The following is an 18,332-nucleotide window of genomic DNA, read 5'->3' on the forward strand; positions in this document are numbered from 1 at the left end:
GGAGTTCAATTCATAGTGATAAAAAGTTATTAAAAAATGTTTTATTTTTTAAGTGAATTTTTTTTACGCTGAATTGTCTTAAGCAATACCAACAACTTTGCCAAGGTTACCAAATCGATCAAAATATACCTTTTGTGTATGAACAGCCCCAACATATTTAGTCGAATAAAAAATCGCAAGCGAATTCCATTTCCGGTTATCAACCAGAGTCGCTAACAGCCGAGTTAACGCTTGTTCAAAATGTATACCAATAAATGTGACGACTAGTTAAATATATGATTTCACGGATCAGCACTAATGTGCGGTTGAAACCCTGTTTCACTATTCAGCACATTTGAGACAAGTCACTCAAAGTGTTCACTGCAGGAAAAAGAAGTTTGTTTTAATTAAATTTTGATTGCAAACTCAACTCCACTGTGTTTAGCATTTTCAATGATTTCTCAACCATCAAAGTTATAAATTACGTTTTTGATGTTCTTTTCACTGCGTCTGTGCTGCCTCAGTATGTCAATCGACCAATTTTAAAATGCTTCCCGAATTTTAAGATATCTTTATCTAGTCATCGTATCAACCATCATAAATTATCGCCAAAATTTCATTCAACTAGACGCCACGATGAATGACTGAATAAGTGCAGCGCTAAATTTCGACCAATTAATTTTCCACCACAGTGCTTTTCTCGCTCAAAGTGTGCAGCCAAAAAAAAAGGAAAAGAAAGAAAAAGCGCAGATAATCGTTGGCGAAAAATTTCCACTGCCGCACACGCCAGATGTTTTCCCCGCCGAGTGTGTGTGTGTGGGTGTCATTTTTATGCGTTTGACACGCGGAAACACACACACACAGCCGCCGGCGGAAAAATTGGGGTTTGGTGCGAAAAAACGCGCTTGAACTGACCCACGCACCACGATTTTTGGTGCAACGCTATCTTATCAGCTGTTGGTTGGTGCTTGGTTGGTTGGATCATTCGAGTATTTTTGGATGGCTCGGGTGATACTACACTTTCTGGAGCACAGGTCGTGGCACTGATATGATATCTCTCATTTTATTTATTGTTTGGAAAAGCACACAAGGATTTTTATCAAAGTCGCAAAAGTCTGTAAATTTGCAGTGTGCCAAGTTCTCATCTTAAAGTTTTCAAACAAGCTTAAACCTACCTCTCGCCCCAAAAAACAGCAACTCCCCCCAAAATGAAGATTGATCGATTCTGGCTTTGTGGCCCGCGGGCAAAACAACGGAAGTCACTGTTCGGCGGTGACCTTTCTCCACGACAATGTGAGGCGCGCGTATCGGAACCTACTCCAATACCCAGCCTGGGAGAACAAATGTTTGCCACATCAGTGCGAAATTATTTGGCCACGGCAAACATGGCCCATGGCTTGCTGGCTGACTGGCTGGCTGTTCTGGATAATGGTACCGGGAAAATTTTCAAATTTTCGTCGTCGTTGCTGCTGCCGTTGACGTTATTGGAAGGTAGCCTGTTTGAAGCCTTTCCAAGAAGTATGAGATGTTTGAGCTCTCTCGAAGATTCGAGAGTTAGGTTGTGTCAAAATTGGGCGAATCTCTGGAGAAACGCTGTTATCTTCGCCATTTTCAGGATTCTCTTGATTACCTGTAATATTAAAATATCATAAATCTTAACCCCTCTGAAACATAATGCGCAATTCTCTGAGATTTCGATCATTTGATTTTTTTGTATTTTTTTTAATCCGGCTGAAACTTCGTTATACCAAAAGAAGCCATTTTGCATCATTAGTTTGTCCATATAATTAAAAATCATACATTAAAATTCAACAATCTGTATTTTTTAAAGGATTTTTTCGATCGATTTGGTGTCTTTGGAAAAGTGGTAGGTATAGATAAGGACTACACTGGAAAAAAAAATACACGGTAAAATATTTTTTGGTGATTTTAAATTTCACTTTTTGTCACTAAAACTTGATTTGCAAAAAAACACTGAGCAACTCTCTATGAAATCGGCCGATTTCGACCATTTTTATTTTTTGAATTTTTTGATTTGACTTAAATTTTGTGGGGCCTTCCCTATGACCAAATAAGCTATTTTGCGTCATTGGTTCACCCATACAAGTGTCCATACAATTTTGGCTGCTGTCCATACAAAAATGGTACGTAAATATTCAAACAGCTGTAACTTTTGAGTGAATTTTCTGATCAATTTGGTGTCTTCGGCAAAGTTGTAGGTATTGTTGAGGACTTTTGAGAAAAAATAGGTACACGGAAATTTTTTTTGCAGATTTTTTAATCAACTTTTTTTTCACTAAAACTCAATTTCCCAAAATACGTATTTTTTGATTTTCGAGATTTTTTGATATGTTTTAGGGGACAAAAATCCGCAACTTTAGAGCCATAGAGAAACATGATCAAAAAATCTGCCGTTCAGAAAATTTGCTATAAAATTGTCAAAGAGACATTGAAGATTGGACCTCGGGTTGCTGAGATAGAGCCGCTTTAAGAAAAAGAAACACGAAAATTGAAGTTTTCTTAATCTCACAAAAATAACCCACCATTTTCTAATGACGATATCTCAGCAACTAATGGTCCGGTTATAATCGATTATAATCGGACCATTAGTTGCTGAGATATCGTCATTAGAAAATGGTGGGTTATTTTTGTGAGATTAAGAAAACTTCAATTTTCGTGTTTCTTTTTCTTAAAGCGGCTCTATCTCAGCAACCCGAGGTCCAATCTTCAATGCCTCTTAGACAATTTTATAGCTAATTTTCTGAACTTCTAAAAAAAAAAAATTAGAAATGGTCACTCATGGTCACTATTTTTGAAAATTAAAAAACTGCAAATATTTCGCTAAAATCAAACTTTCGCTGGCTTTATCTTGAAAATGGAGCCCTTTATCAAAAATATGTTACGTTCTTTTCGATTGCAAATTCAATTTTGCATTAAAAAATAATGTTAAACTTGTTTTTGCATGAAACTTCGATTTCTTCCAAAAATCACTATTTTTCAAAAATTCATAACCCGGCGGCAGATTTTTGAACAATTTTTCTCTATGGCTCAAAAGTTGCGGATTTTTGTTTCCTAAAACATATAAAAAAATCAAATCGAAAATAAAAAATACGTATTTTGGGAAATTGAGTTTTAGTGCAAAAAAAGTTGATAAAAAAATCTGCAAAAAAAAAAAAATCCGTGTACCTATTTTTTTTCTCAAAAGTCCTCAACAATACCTACAACTTTGACGAAGACACCAAATTGATCAGAAAACTCACTCAAAAGTTACGGCTGTTTGAATATTTATATACCATTTTTGTATGCAGCCAAAATTGTATGGAGACTTGTATGGGTGAACCAACCACACAAAATAGTTTATTTGGTCATAGGGAAGCCCCCACAAAGTTTGAGCCAAATAAAAAAATACAGATAAAATCCATTTCCGGTTTTGGTAGAGAATTGCTCCACTATTTTATATATATATATATGTTTAAGGGGGCATCAAATGCGAACTCTTCAAAAATTTCCAGAATAAGCTAAAAATCTTTGATCGAGTTAAGATTTTTTTTAAATTAATTCTGATTTTTGAAAACATCGAAATATTGCTAGCAAAAAAAATAAACTTAATTTTTCGATAAGAAATCGAACTTATAATCAAAAAGTACTGCAGTGAAATTTTGATAAAGTGGTTTCAAGTTATAGCCTTTTTTATGGTAATTATTTTGAAAATAGTCACAGTTATTCATTTTTTTTAAATAAGTAGCCATGTCTGCCCACTTTTAAATCACTATCCTACACTGAAAAAAATATTCTGTTTTCAGTTATGAGCCATGTAATTAGCTTATATCTTTGAGCTCATACATCCAATTTAAATGTGATCAAAGACAAATATATGGGAAATTGGACGAGCTTTCCGATAAAAATATTTTCGAGACTGAAAAATCAAGTATGTCATAAAGAACTTGTCAAAAATCATCAAAACACAATTTTTTCAACATTTTTACTTTTAAAACCGCTGTAACTTTACAACGATTGGACTTAGGACAATGGTCAATATGGGGATTTTTCTGTAAAATTGTCTGGAGAATCGACTTTCGTGTTCGGTTTTTGAAGATTTTGATGTTTAGAGCACTTTTGAAAAAAAAAGTTTTAGTAAATTTTTTTTGTATTTGTTTAGGAGAGTTCACCCTGCACTTTTCATCAGTAATTTTTAGGGCTAGTGATTTTTCACGGCAAAAAAAACCAAAATACGCGACATGTCAATTACAAAACATTGAAATTTCACGGCACTTTAAAAACTGCTCAAAATAAACGCAAAAATGTGTTCTTTTAGCGAAATTATTAACAGACAAGTGTCTTTAAAGTTAGCAGAAGTTCTAGATACAAAATAAAACTTCCAACACAAATTATTCATTTGAAAAAAAGGAGTATTCGATTTTAGATTTATTTAATAGGTTTTACAATGAAATGAAACTCTTTATGAAACAAGGTGTGAAAGGGATACATTCAATGTTAACATTTATTTATAAGACCTAATAAAAAAAGTCAAGAATTTCATGATTTAATTTTATTGATTTTTTATAAAATTAATTTGCTTAAATACCTCCAAAACGAAGCACGTCCTGAACCTTCAATTTTCAAAACTAGAATCATTTAAATAAGTGCCATAAAGATTTTTTTTGCTTTCCCTTATTAAGCCATTGGAAAATTTAAGTATTTTAATAAAGTTCAGGCAATACTCCTTAAAAGCAGTTTTTACATATATTGATAAAATTCAAGAAATAATATAAAACATTGCAAAATGGTTAACAAATATGATTTCAATATGTATTATTTTACTAATCAATTGAATTAAAACACATAATTAAAATTAAAAATATTTAAATGCACTTTGTTCGTCGTTGTTTTATATCGTCGATCTATAAAAATAAATTTTACAAAAAATTAAAAAAAGATTTTTTTTGCATTTTTTTCAAAAAGTGTTGATTAATGTTCTTTTAAAATCTTTTATGATTTTTTGGAAAAAAGAAACTATCTTTTTATTGTTGAATTTTGTAATGAAAATATCTTTAAAAAATAGTTGTAGATCTGATATGATTTTTTTTTATTTGTAAACTGCTTTTTAAAATGCTTGTTTAAAGTCATTTAAAATTTTGAATTAAAAAAAACTTGAATGCAATGAGTTTCACGGTATTCACGGTATTTCTCAAATTTCACGGACTGGGGCGAATTTAGCGGATTACGCGGCTTCCGTGAAATCGCGAAAAATCACCAGCCCTAGTCATTTTGTAACATTTTAGGCTATTTCCTCAAAAATTTTGAACGAAAAATAATCGAGGGCTCACCTAGAATATTTGACTTTTAAACTTAAAAATCCAAAAATCTCATAAAAGTGTTGTGGTTTTTTCTTTCAGTGTATTTTTTCGGAAATCCCGTCAAATTTCCTACAAGTTTGTCTTTGACCACTTTTTGATACAATGCATCGGCTTTGAGGTACAGAAATATTTAAATTACGAATTACAAAAATATTTAAAACATTACGCTATTTTCAAGGGTCGAGAAACAAGTACCTAAAAATTTCTGTTTTGGACTGGAATTGCTCCATTTTACCATTTTCAAGAGTGGGCAAACATGGGCACTAGTTTAAAAAAATTAATAACTGATTATTAAAAAAAGTAACCTAAAAATGGCTTTAACTTTGAAACGGTGCACTTTATTATAATTTCACCGAACAACTTTTTGATTCGATTTTTTATCCAAAAATGAAGTCGAAATTTTTTTGCGACTTTTTTAATTGCAAATTCGATTTTACATCGAAAAATTAAGATGAAAATTTTTGCGACCAATATTTCGATTTTTGAAAATATCAGGTTGATTCAAAAATTCATAACATCAAAATTTTTTTGAACATTATTAATATTTCTGAAGAGTTGGCATTATTTGATTCCCCTAAATAATAAAAAATTAAAAATAGTGTTTAAAAAATCACCAAAAAAATAATCGTGCATCATTTATTTTTTCAGTGTAGTCCTTATCCATACTTACAACGTTGCCGAAGACACCAAATCGATCAAAAAAATCCTTCAAATGATACAGATTTTTGATTTTTCATGCATCGTTTTTGTATGGACAGCTGCCAAATTTGTATGGAAAATTATATGGACAAACAAATGATGCAAAATGGCTTCTTTGGGCTTACCAAAAGCACCAAGTAAGTTTTAGCCGGATCAAAAAATACAAAAAAATAAAATTAAAAAAAAGACCGATTTCGTAGAGAACTGCTCTGATGTCAAAGCCACATTTCTTCGAAACTTCATCAAATTTACCTGGAAACCCCTCGAGCATCGCTTCGAAACCAAGAATCTGGCCATACACCTGTCTGTTTCTGCTACTGCCGTGAAGTAAATGAAGGTGATGTTTAAGCAAAACATTCTTCACAGCACTGCCTCACAATCGTACACATGTTTGAGAAAACAAACAGAACGCAGCAGCTCTTCGCCTCCTCCATAGTCGTGCCAACCATCTGTTGTTTCAAGGCTCCGCCCGTGGAGTGATCCAGACTTTACTACCTCCACCCCGTGAGTGTCCGTCGTGATTCTGCAACCTGTACGTTGTTTACTACCGTGTCAGTTTAGAGGGAAGCCACAGAGACCGTTAGCGAAGGGGTTTCACGTGCAAAAGCTTTCCAATTGTTTTGTCTGGGATGAGTTTTTGTGTTTTGCAAGTGCGCGAGCCTTTCTTTTCTGGGATGGAAATCTCAAGAATCCGACGCAAACAATACCGAGCCCAATTTCTGCAACGACTCCAAGGTTGAAAACTTCTCTCCCAGCACAAGTACTGGGTCATTTGCCTTCGGCGGGTAGTCTGGCACACCAGACAGGGTGGCAAAAGCATGGGAATACAGTAAACCGTGTTCACACGGATAGAAATCCTGTCGGAAAAACCGTCAACAAATTGTTTTAAAATCGATAACATCGATTGTTTTCGGTTTCGTTTACAATGTTTTCAAAAATGAAAACATTTTCATCGATTTCGAAAACTTTTGTGTTCGAAAACGCGACTTTTTCCGTCATCCTTTTGCGACGCGTAACTACTGTCAAAACGCAGCCCAATTCAAAACGTCAACTCTGCTCTCGTGACAGTTTGTTTATATTTTCAAAGTTTTTTTTTATGTTTTCGGGAGAAGTAACCGGAGGACCGGAAAAGTTCACGGTGTTCCCGAGGGTGTTGGTGAAATAAAGTGTACTTTGTGCTAAATGAAAGCACCAACATGTGCTGCCGAAGTGTCTAGTTGCTAACACCGCCAAGAAAGTCGTTCCGGACCGGGTCGAAGTTAAAAAGTGCTTTCGGAAGTGGCAAAATCACCTGCCCGGGAGAAGTGAAAGGTCGATCCGCCAGCCGCGGTTCTCAACAGTGATCGAAAGGGCCAGTACGGAATTAAAGACGGAACCGTTGCTAATGGCCGCACTCGAGAAGCCGGAAAGCGGAATAAGTGCATCGCCGGAACCTCTTCCTCATCCTTCTGCCCCACGGCCGATGCGGAAGAAGATGTTGTTTAGCGAGAAGAAATCATCAACCGCCGCTGCTGGTGTGGAACGACCGTTGACTTCTCCCGGACAGATGATTTTGCCACTTCCGAAATCACTTGTGAATTTCGACTCGGTCCGGAACGACTTTGTTGGCGGTGTTTTCAGTTGGACACTTGGGTCGCAATTCTTCTTCTCCTCCTCCTCCTCCTCCTCCTCCTCCTCCTCCTCCTCCTCCTCCTCCTCCTCCTGCTCGTCCTCCTCCTCCTCCTCCTCCTCCTCCTCCTCCTCCTCCTCCTCCTTCTCCTCCTCCTCCTCCTCCTCCTCCTCCTCCTCCTCCTCCTCCTCCTCCTCCTCCTCCTCCTCCTCCTCCTCCTCCCTTAAATTCCCAAATTCTCAAATTCTTAAATTCCCATATTCCCAAATTCCCAAATTAACAAATTCACAAGCAAATTCATTTATTCCCAAATTTCCCAATTCCCGAATTCTCAAATTCTTAAATTCCCAAATTCCAAAATTTCCAAATTCCCAAATTCACAAATTCCCAAATTCCGTAATTCTAAATTTCCCAAAATTCCCAAATTCTTAAATTCCCAACTTCCCAAATTAACAAATTCACTAATTCCCAGATTCTCCAATTCCCAAATTTTCAAATTCCCAAATTCTTAAATTCCCAGATTTCCAAATTCCCAAATTTCCAAATTCACAAATTCCCAAATTAACAAATTCACTAATTCCCAAATTCCCCAATTCCCAAATTTTCAAATTCCCAAATTCTTAAATTCCCAGATTTCCAAATTCCCAAATTCCCAAATTTCCAAATTTCCAAATTCCCAAATTCACAAATTCACAAATTCCCAAATTCCCAAATTCTTAAATTCCCAAATTCCAAAATTAACAAATCCCAAAATTCCCCAATTCCCAAATTCCTAAATTCCCAAATACCTGAATTCCAAATTCCTAAATTCTCAAATTCCTTAATTCCCAAATTCCCAAATTCCCTAATTTCTTAATTCTTAAATTCTTAAATTCTCAAATTCCCAAATTCCCAATTTCTGATATTCCCAAATTCAAAAATTCTTCAATTACTAAATTCCCGAATTCACAAATTCACAAATTCCCAAATTCCTAAATTCTTAATTTCCCAAATTCTCAAATTTCAAAATCCCAAATTCCCAAATTCTTTAATTCCCAAACTCCCAAATTCACAAAATCCTAAATTCTTTAATTCCCAAATTCCCAAATTCCTAAATTCCTGAATTCCTAAATTCTTAAATTCCTAAATTCCTCAATTCCTGAATTCCTAAATTCCTAAATTCCTAATTTCCTGAATTTCTAAATTCTTAAATTCCTAAATTCCTAAATTCCCAAATTCCCAAATTCTAAAATTTTCAAATTCTTAAATTCCCAAAATCCCAAATTCCCAAATTCCTTAATTCTCAAATTCCTTAATTCTCAAATTCCAAAATTCCCAAATTCTTACATTCCCAAATTCTCTATTTCCTATGTTCCTAAATTCCTAAATTCCTGAATTCTTAAATTCCTAATTTCCTAAATTTTTAAATTCCTTAATTCCAAATTCCTGAATTTCTAAATTTCTTAATTCCCAAATTCCCAAATTCCCAAATCCCCAGATTCCCAAATTCACAAATTCCCAAATTCTCAAATTCCCAAATACTTAAATTCCCAAATTCCCAAATTAACAAATTCACTAATTCCCAAATTCCACAATTCCCAAATTTTCAAATTCCCAAATTCCCAAATTCTTAAATTCCCAAATTCTTAAATTCCCAAATTCTCAAATTCCCAAAATCTCAATTTTAATTCCCAAATTCACAAATTCTCAAATTTCTAAATTCCCAAATTCTTAAAATCCCAAATTCACAAATTCACATTTTCCCAAATTCCCAAATTCTTAAATTCCCAAATTCCAAAATTATCAAATTCTTAAATTCTCAAATTCCTCAATGCCTAAATTCTCAAATTCCTAAATTCCTAAATTCTCAAATTCCTTTATTCTTAAATTCCTAAATTCCAATTTCTTAAATTTCTAAATTCCCAAATTACCAAATTCTCAAATTTCCAAATTCCTAAATTCCTAAATCCTCAAATTCCTGAATTCCCAAATCCCCAAATTCCCAAATTCCCAAATTCCCAAATTCCCAAATTCTCAAATTCCCAAATTCCCAAATCGCCAAATTCGCAAATTCCTAAATTCTCAAATTCCTAAATTCCCAAATCCTTAAATTCACAAATCCCACAATTCTTCAATTCCCAAAATCCCAAATTCCCAAATTCTTAAATTCCTTAATTCCTAAATTCCTAAATTCCTAAATTCCTTAATTCCTAAATTCCTAAATTCCTAAATTCCTAAATTCCTAAATTCCTAAATTCCTAAATTCCTAAATTCCTAAATTCCTAAATTCCTAAATTCCTAAATTCCTAAATTCCTAAATTCCTAAATTCCTAAATTCCTAAATTCCTAAATTCCTAAATTCCTAAATTCCTAAATTCCTAAATTCATAAATTCCTAAATTCCCAAATTCCCAAATTCCCAAATTCCTTAATTCCTTAATTCCTTAATTCCTAAATCTCAAAATCCCACATTATCAGGTTCTTGAATTCCTAAATTTTCTTATTTCGATATTCCCAAATCTCTAAAATAACATAATACCAAGTTCCTAAAATCACAAATTCCCTAATTTTGATTCGGGATTCCCAGATTCAGAAAATCCCATATTCCCAAAAACTCCACATTCTTCAATCCCCAGATCCCCATGTTTCCTGATTGTAAAAACACTAATTTCTTGTATTCCCATATTCCAAACAAACACACACACACACACACACACTCACACAAAGATTAGTTTGTTAATTAATGATGTATTTTTTGCCTCAATAAATAAAAAAAACGAATCAACTGTTTTACTGAACCAAAAGAAATATCCAACGGTCAATTCAAAAACCAAAACCAACGGTCAATTCAAAAACCGATTAAACCGCCACCCTTCGTTTGGGATGGCTGCGTGCTTTTTGTTTTGAGCCAGGCGTACCCAATCGTCACGCTTCAGAATCGAGAACATTGTTGTCGATTTCAATGCAAATGTTACCGGACGACTGGTCGACAACATTACGAAACGAATTTTAGAGCAAATCGACAACAATGTTGTCGATTTCCCGGACAGGATTTCTATCCGTGTACTATCTGTTTTATGGAAAGGTTTCGAGAGCACAAAAAAACGTCTTTTTGTTCAATGGAATCAGAAGTAACACTTTGGAAAAGTTAAACTGAATCGTTTCATATGAATAAAATAGTTTTCTTAACAACTTTTAAAATTACAGAAAAAAATATCAAGAAAGTTGAGCCAATTATTGAAGACAGTAAACACTATTTCAGGAATGGTTTCGTAATTGAATAATTATTTTAAGAAGAAGTTAATAACCTCTCACGTTATTTGCACCATTAACACAAACAAATGTTTAAACTTCCATTTTTGCTTTCAAGGTTTAAGCAGTCACCATGACTTGAACTTTTATTATTTTTCTCCCACACTCCTCAGAAGATCCGGAGCACTCCGGGAGGCTCTGAATGGAAAATTTTTCTTTTCGGGGGTTTGTTGTACCTGTGTGCCCGGGGGGCGGCCATTTCCATTATTGCATTGTTTCGTCTACAAGGCAGCAACATGAGTGGAAAAATCGTACCGTTTGTTTTTTTTTTGGAGAAAAGACGAAAACAATAAGAAAGATGAAGGATTCAAATGGCGAAATATTTCTGCGTGAAAATAGATGATTTCTTGGACTCCAGAACACATTAAAATCCACTTAGCAAATGGCAAAACGTCCCGACACTATGTAATAAGTCATAGCATATTCCAAGAAGTACCCAAAATTTCAACAACAAAAAAAAAAAGAAAGAAACGATTCAGCAAACTTTCGAGCTCGTCACTTTGTGCTCAACTATGGAAACTTCGTTACGATTTCAGAACTTTTCAAGCGTATCGAGCTTCGTTCGCGGAAATTTCCGAGATGTCCTTTTTGGGAAAGTTTACGGGATCGGCACCGGTTAGAAGGTGAAGGACTCTCAGGAAATTATCGTGGAAAGTACGGTCGGGAAGGATTTCCTGGGTTCTCGTCCTTGCCCAGGTCGTGTAATGATTAGTCCTGTCTGTGATACGGATCGATAGCTAATGGGTGTTCCATTATGGTTTCTCGGAAATTTTTCGTGAGGTGTTACGTGCTCGAATTGTACTTCTGAGAAAATTGCCGTGCCGTTGTTCTCGTTGCCTGTTGAATTGCAAGTAAATGTATCAGCGTACACTCAACTTCAAACCATGTGGACAATTAATCTAAGTTGTCTATTTAGCCCCATTCAACTGAAGTGAGCCATGAATCAATGTCGATTTTTTTTACAAAAGGTGTCCGCAGAATGCCAACGAACAACGGTGAAATGTAGTTTTTCAACAATCACTTTGGCAGTGGAATTGTGAAGCAAAACAAAGATTTACCCGAGTGGGCGAAAAAAGTGGTTTCAAACAAGTGCAAAAAAAAATGTTTCGCAGTGAACGACAAAACTGGTGCTCCAAGTTAACCTCAAAGCGATCGGCGATTAAAATGCATCACTAACGGCTGAAAAGTCACGTCTGGGCCAAACTGGATCCGCCAAACGAACCTTGCCGGAGTAGCAGCAGCACTAACTCCAGTGGCCATCAACCTGCTGGACAGGTCACCGAAATGAGTGTCTCGCCGGGTTACGCGACCCTCGGTGATCACCATGGGTCCTCCCGGTACTACCCCCATCACCATCACCACCACCAGCAGCCCGGTCCCAGCTACTACGGGGATGACTACCCGGACAACCGGTACGATCCGTCCTCGGTCGGGTGTTACCCGATGCAACAGCAACCTCAACAGTACAACCAAAACTACCCGCCACCTCCGCCGCCGCCCATGTACTCGGGTCCGCACGACGATCGGTTAAGCTTCCCGACGGCGGCCGGGTACCATCCGGGTGGTCCGGAAGGTCCCAGCCCGGGACCGCAGGAGATTGCCATGATCAACCACGCCGGGGTCAGCTATGGGCATCAGATGCCGTGGTATGGGGGGCCACCGAGGGCATACCCAATTCCGCCGGGGCACATGTACAACATGTACCACTTTAACAGGTAATTGTGGGCTTTATGTTCGGTGGGAGGTAAAACGGATATTCAGTGTCACAAACATTCTTTCAATGGTCTGATAGTAGCACAATATGACATAGGGGAAATATAAAAATGTTCGTCCCGAGCAGACGGAAATAACTTGGGAATAACATTTTTTGATATTTGAAAATACTAGGCCAATAACATTTTACGTTATTTATAACAAGATTTGTTATTCGTCGTTATGATTTTTTTGTTATTGGAATGTTATTGTAATAACAGACTAATAACATTTTTAGTTATTCTTCGAACAAATCTTTGTTATTAATTTTTGTTATTTTAACAACTAATCCGATCATCCCAATAACAGTTGGAGTTATTCTTCCATAACAAAAAATGTTATTCCAAAGTTGTTTTGGCTTTCAACCAATACCAGACCAATAACAAATTTTGTTATGATAACATAAACCGTTATTAAACCATTATGCAGAAATGGATTTTTCAGGAAGATTCCATAACACTTTTTGTTATTTTAACAGAATTTGTTATTGAAATGGCATGAATTTTGTTATTACCGTCTGCCCGGGGTCACACTAAGCTTTTGTCGTAACTTCAATATTTTCAGATACATCAACAACAGAGAGTTGCTTGTTCACTTTTACTTCAGCTATTTATTACTAAAAAACACTTTATGAAAGGTATAATACATGATCAAAGTTCTGATAAGGCAATAATACAAATGGACCGAGACAGGGTATATTTCCTCAATCTGACAAATCGGAAGTGTGATACGGCTTCAGCGTTAAACAAAACTTGAAACATAGTTGACCTCCCCCGAGCAGACAGTAATAACTTGGGAATAACATTTTATGATATTTGAAGATACTAGGCCAACAACATTTTATGTTATTTATAACAGTATTTGTTATTCGTCGCTATGATTTTTTTTGTTATTGGATTGTTATTGTAAGAACAGACTAATAGCATTTTAAGTTATTCTTCGAACATATCATTGTTATTATGTTTTGTTATTTTAACAACTAATTCGATCATCAATGTTATTCCCTAGTTGTTTTGGCTTTCAACCAATATTATTCTCAAGTTTTTTCCGTCTGCTCGGGTTACCAATCAAAAAAAAAGTAGAGAATTTTATCAGTCATTTGAAATTTACTTTTCCAGAGATAGACGAGGATGAACACTTAATCTCGGATTAAAAAAAATCATGGAAAAAATGCCCTTAAAAAACTTGAAACTAATAATCGGTGCATTTCATCAAAATTACAAAAAAAAAATACATAATGGTTACCATATCAAACAACAATAAAAAAAAAAACAAACCAAAATACTCAAAATTTCTGGTTATTACAATATGGGTATCAAACAATCGGATTTTTTTAAACATTTCGATTACAATAACAACATTTTTTGAAAATACTCAAAATGTTAACAAAACTACGTATTTTCGAAAAAATACTAAAATTTTCAGATTTTGAAATATGAGTACCAAACAATCGGGATTTATTTGCATACATTTCGAAAGTTGAGCAATTCTCTACGAAATCGGTCTTTTTTCTTCAATTTTAATTTTTGTATTTTTTATCCGACTGAAACTTTTTTGGTGCCTTCGGTATGCCCAAAGAAGCCATTTTGCATCATTCGTTTGTCCATATAATTTTCCATACAAATTTGGCAGCTGTTCATACAAAAATGATGTATGAAAATTCAAAAATCTGTATCTTTTGAAGGAATTTTTGATTTATTTGGTGTCTTCGGCAAAGTTGTAGGTATGGATACGGACTACCCTGGAAAAAATGATACACGGTAAAAAAATTTTGGTGATTTTTTTATTTAACTTTTTATCACTAAAACTTGATTTGCAAAAAAACACTATTTTTATTTTTTTTATTTTTTGATATGTTTTAGAGGACATAAAATGCCAACTTTTCTGAAAATTCCAGGTTGTGCAAAAAATCATTGACCGAGTTTTGAATTTTTTAATCAATACTGATTTTTCCAAAAAATCGAAATTTTGGTCGCAACAATTTTTCAACTTCATTTTTCGATGTAAAATCAAATTGGCAATAAAAAAGTACTTTGCTGAAATTTTGATAAAGTTCACTGTTTTCAAGTTAAATCCATATTTAGGTAACTTTTTTGGAAATAGTCGAAGTTTTTCATTTTTTTTAAATTAGTGCACATGTTTGCACACTTTTAGAAAAAAATATTTTTGAAAAGCTGAGAAAATTCTCTATATTTTGCTTCTTCGGACTTTGTTGATAAGACCTTTAGTTGCTGAGATATTTCAATGCAAAGGTTTAAAAACAGGAAAATTGATGTTTTCTAAGTCTCACCCAAACAGTCCACCATTTTTCAATGTCGATATCTCAGTAAATAATGGTCCGATTTTCAATGTTAATATATGAAATATTTGTGAAATTTTCCGATCTTTTCGAAAACAATATTTTCAAATCAAGACTTACAATTCAAAAAGGCCAAACATTCAATATTACGCCCTTAGTGATAAAAAGTTAAATAAAAAAATCACCAAATTTTTTTTACCGTGTATCATTTTTTTCCAGTGTAGTCCGTATCCATACCTACAACTTTGCCGAAGACACCAAATCGATCAAAAAATTCCTTCAAAAGATACAGATTTTTGAATTTTCATAAATCATTTTTGTATGGACAGCTGCCAAATTTGTATGGAAAATTATATGGACAAACGAATGATGCAAAATGGCTTCTTTGGGCATACCGAAGGCACCAAAAAAGTTTCAGTCGGGTTAACGTGAAGACTTCCATCATTGTCATGATTTTTCCATCAAAGATATAAATTTTGCGTCGCTTTCAATATTTTGACAAAATTCCTTCAACAAGTTGTTTAGAATAGTGCCCTACACATGCTGATTCCTTTTGGTAACGATTATCCCATTCCTTGTTAAGTTATGGAAATCGTCATTAATCAATGATTGCCAACTAGGACGTCAATGACTGTGCCACAAAATTATATAAATTTTGAAGCACAATTGATTTAGATCAAAAATTCCTTCAGTGGCTTCAAGAAGACAACAACCGGCACATGCTGATTCCTTTTGGTGCTGAAATTCGTTAAATTGAATTTAATACACAATTTTTTATATTGATGATTAATTTTCATCGAAAATGATCAACGGCTTCACCTTAAAAAATACAAAAAAAATCGAATTACCGAAATCCTAGAGAACTGCTCAGTTATAACACATTAAAAAAAATAACTTTCGAAATTTTCGAAAAATTACTCAAAATTTTCAGTAATTTAAAAAAAATATTTCATTCGAAATGTATAAAAATTCTGATCATTGAAAAAAAATGGATTTTTGAGTATTTTTTCGAAAAAAACGTAGTTTTGTGAAAATTTAGGGTATTTTTAAAAAATCGACTTACTATCAAATTTAAAAAAAAATACGTAGGTTTCTGTAAATTGTGAGTGTGTTCAAAAAATGTTGGTATTGCTTTCGAATTGTGTTGTTTCCCGATTTTTTCAAAAATTTCTCAAGCATGTTTTTATTACTTTCGAAATGAATGAAAAAAAAAAACCCGGTCATGTGTTACCCATATAGTAAAAGATTTAAATTTTAAGTTTTTTTTTAAATACGTAGTTTTGTGAAATTTTAAGAATATTCAAAAATTTGTATTATAACTTTCGAAATGTATGAAAAATCACCATCTTTTGATACCCATTTTGTATAAAACAATTTTTTTTTGACTTTTTTATTTTTCAAAAATACGTAGATTTGTGAAAATTTTGCGTTTTTTTTTAAAAAAATGTTGTCATTAAATTGAAAATGTATTGAAGATCCCGATAATTGAATAACCAAACTGCAAAATACTGAAATTTTTAGCATTATTTTGAAAATTTGAAGTTTTGAGAAAATGTTTAGAATTTTTAACAAAAAATGTATGAAACTCGAAATGTATGACAAAACCCGGTCATTTGATACCCATTTTTGAATAACAATTGTTTTTAAGTTTTTAAAAGAAAAAAACTTCATTTAGAAAACACAGGAAAAATAAATATTTTTGTGAATTAAAGTTTTCATGTTATTATGAGTGCAATGGATAGCTGACATCATCCGGATTCCAAAATACTATTATTTTCAAAAAATTGGATGATTTTTTATAGGATTAATGCTAATGTCTTCCATATAGCCAAAATCCCATAAGCTCTGTGCTTCAGTTATGCACGCCTCGGTTTTGACCGAGGCATGACTGTACTTTTCTGAAAATACCAAACCGACAATAACAATCAATCAATTTAAAATTCAAATTCCAGAAAATTTTAATATTTCTAAAAAAGATTTTATGGATTTTATGTTAAAAATAAAAATAATATATCTTTGAGTATCCTCCTCGTAATGTGTTGGCCAATATATCATCATTTATTAACAAGATAAGTAGGGGATATTCATATTTTTCGCCTAAAAGTATATAAAATTTGGATTAGGGATATGTAATATTTTATGGTTTAATATTTATCATTTTGATTTTTTAATGACTTCAGCGGAAAGTGATAAAATTACAAATTATTTTTACAATTTTTCGACAACATGCAGTTTTTCACAAATAAAACTTTTTTTGCAAAAATAAACAAAAGCAAAGCTTTTTTTTTGAGTAAAACTTTTTTTTTCCATTTTTCTACATAAACTCCGGTTAATACGTAAAATACGGATAATTTCTCTGTATTTTAATGTTTACGCGACGTTTGAAACCATTGAAAGGGAAATTCAATCTCAAAGTACTGATGAGGCAAGTATCGATAACAAATCTGACAGACGAAAATTATTTCAAAAGTCTGCTGAATTTAGCTGGTTAAATTGATTTGTTGGTTTACAAAATAATCAATTTAAATTAAAATTAATTTTGTCTTGTTTTGCTATTAACTCGTTTATCAAAAAATTGTTCAACATTGGAACATTGGAAATCTGTTAAAATCGGGAACAGACAATGATTAATCTTTATTCTGGCTGATACAAAAAAATGGAATTCTCCAAAAATGTTGAAATATACTTCTTTCTACGCGCAAATTAACTTCCCGAACAGATAGTAATAACTAAATTCATGTCATTTCAATAACAAATACAGTTAAAATAACAAAAAGTGTTATGGAATCTTCTTGGAAAATCTATTTTTGCATTAGATTTGAATGTTATCATAACAAAATTTGTTATTCGTCTGATATTAATTGAAAGCCAAAACAACTTGGGAATAACATTTGTTGCTATGGAAGAATACCGCCAACTGTTATTGGGATGATCGGAATAGTTGTTAAAATAACAAAAAATAATAACAAAGATTTGTTCCAAAAATAACTAAAAATGTTATTAGTCTGTTATTACAATAACAATCAATTAACAAAAAACCCATAACGACGAATAACAAATATTGTTTTAAATAACATAAAATGTTATTAGCTTTGTATTTTCAAATGTCAAAAAATGTAATTTTCAAGTTACTACCGTCTGCTCGGGTTATTTCTCATTTATTGAGGTAAAAGTTTATCGAAAAGAGGTCCATCTCGAATGGCTTTTTAATTTTAGTATTATTGTTTATTTTTACTGTGAGTAAAGTAGTAACGTTAGAAATTTGTGCAAAATTTGTCTTTTTGAGTTTAAACCTTTTACTTTATTTTTTAATAGAACTAATCTTCATTAGATTTCTCTTATCGCTT

At 33.3% G+C, this 18,332-nt stretch overlaps 1 protein-coding gene across 5 annotated transcripts in view; it reads left to right on the forward strand.

Annotated features, from left to right (window-relative positions):
* Window positions 1–18,332, forward strand: part of LOC120412890 (hypoxia-inducible factor 3-alpha) — a 149,906-nt gene that overhangs the window by 58,767 nt on the left and 72,807 nt on the right. For 3 of the 5 annotated variants that reach the window (XM_052710825.1, XM_039573517.2, XM_039573518.2), the window contains exon 2: window positions 11,903–12,649. The exons of 1 other annotated variant lie outside the window; for it this stretch is intronic. In XM_052710825.1, coding sequence (XP_052566785.1) covers window positions 12,219–12,649 — 431 coding nt within the window. In that variant the 5' untranslated portion in view covers window positions 11,903–12,218. The remainder of the gene's footprint in view (window positions 1–11,902; window positions 12,650–18,332) is intronic. One more of the 5 variants, XM_052710824.1, reaches the window with a different exon arrangement.

This window comes from Culex pipiens, chromosome 3 (assembly GCF_016801865.2).
Source record: "Culex pipiens pallens isolate TS chromosome 3, TS_CPP_V2, whole genome shotgun sequence".
NCBI classification, from domain to species: Eukaryota; Metazoa; Arthropoda; class Insecta; order Diptera; family Culicidae; genus Culex; species Culex pipiens.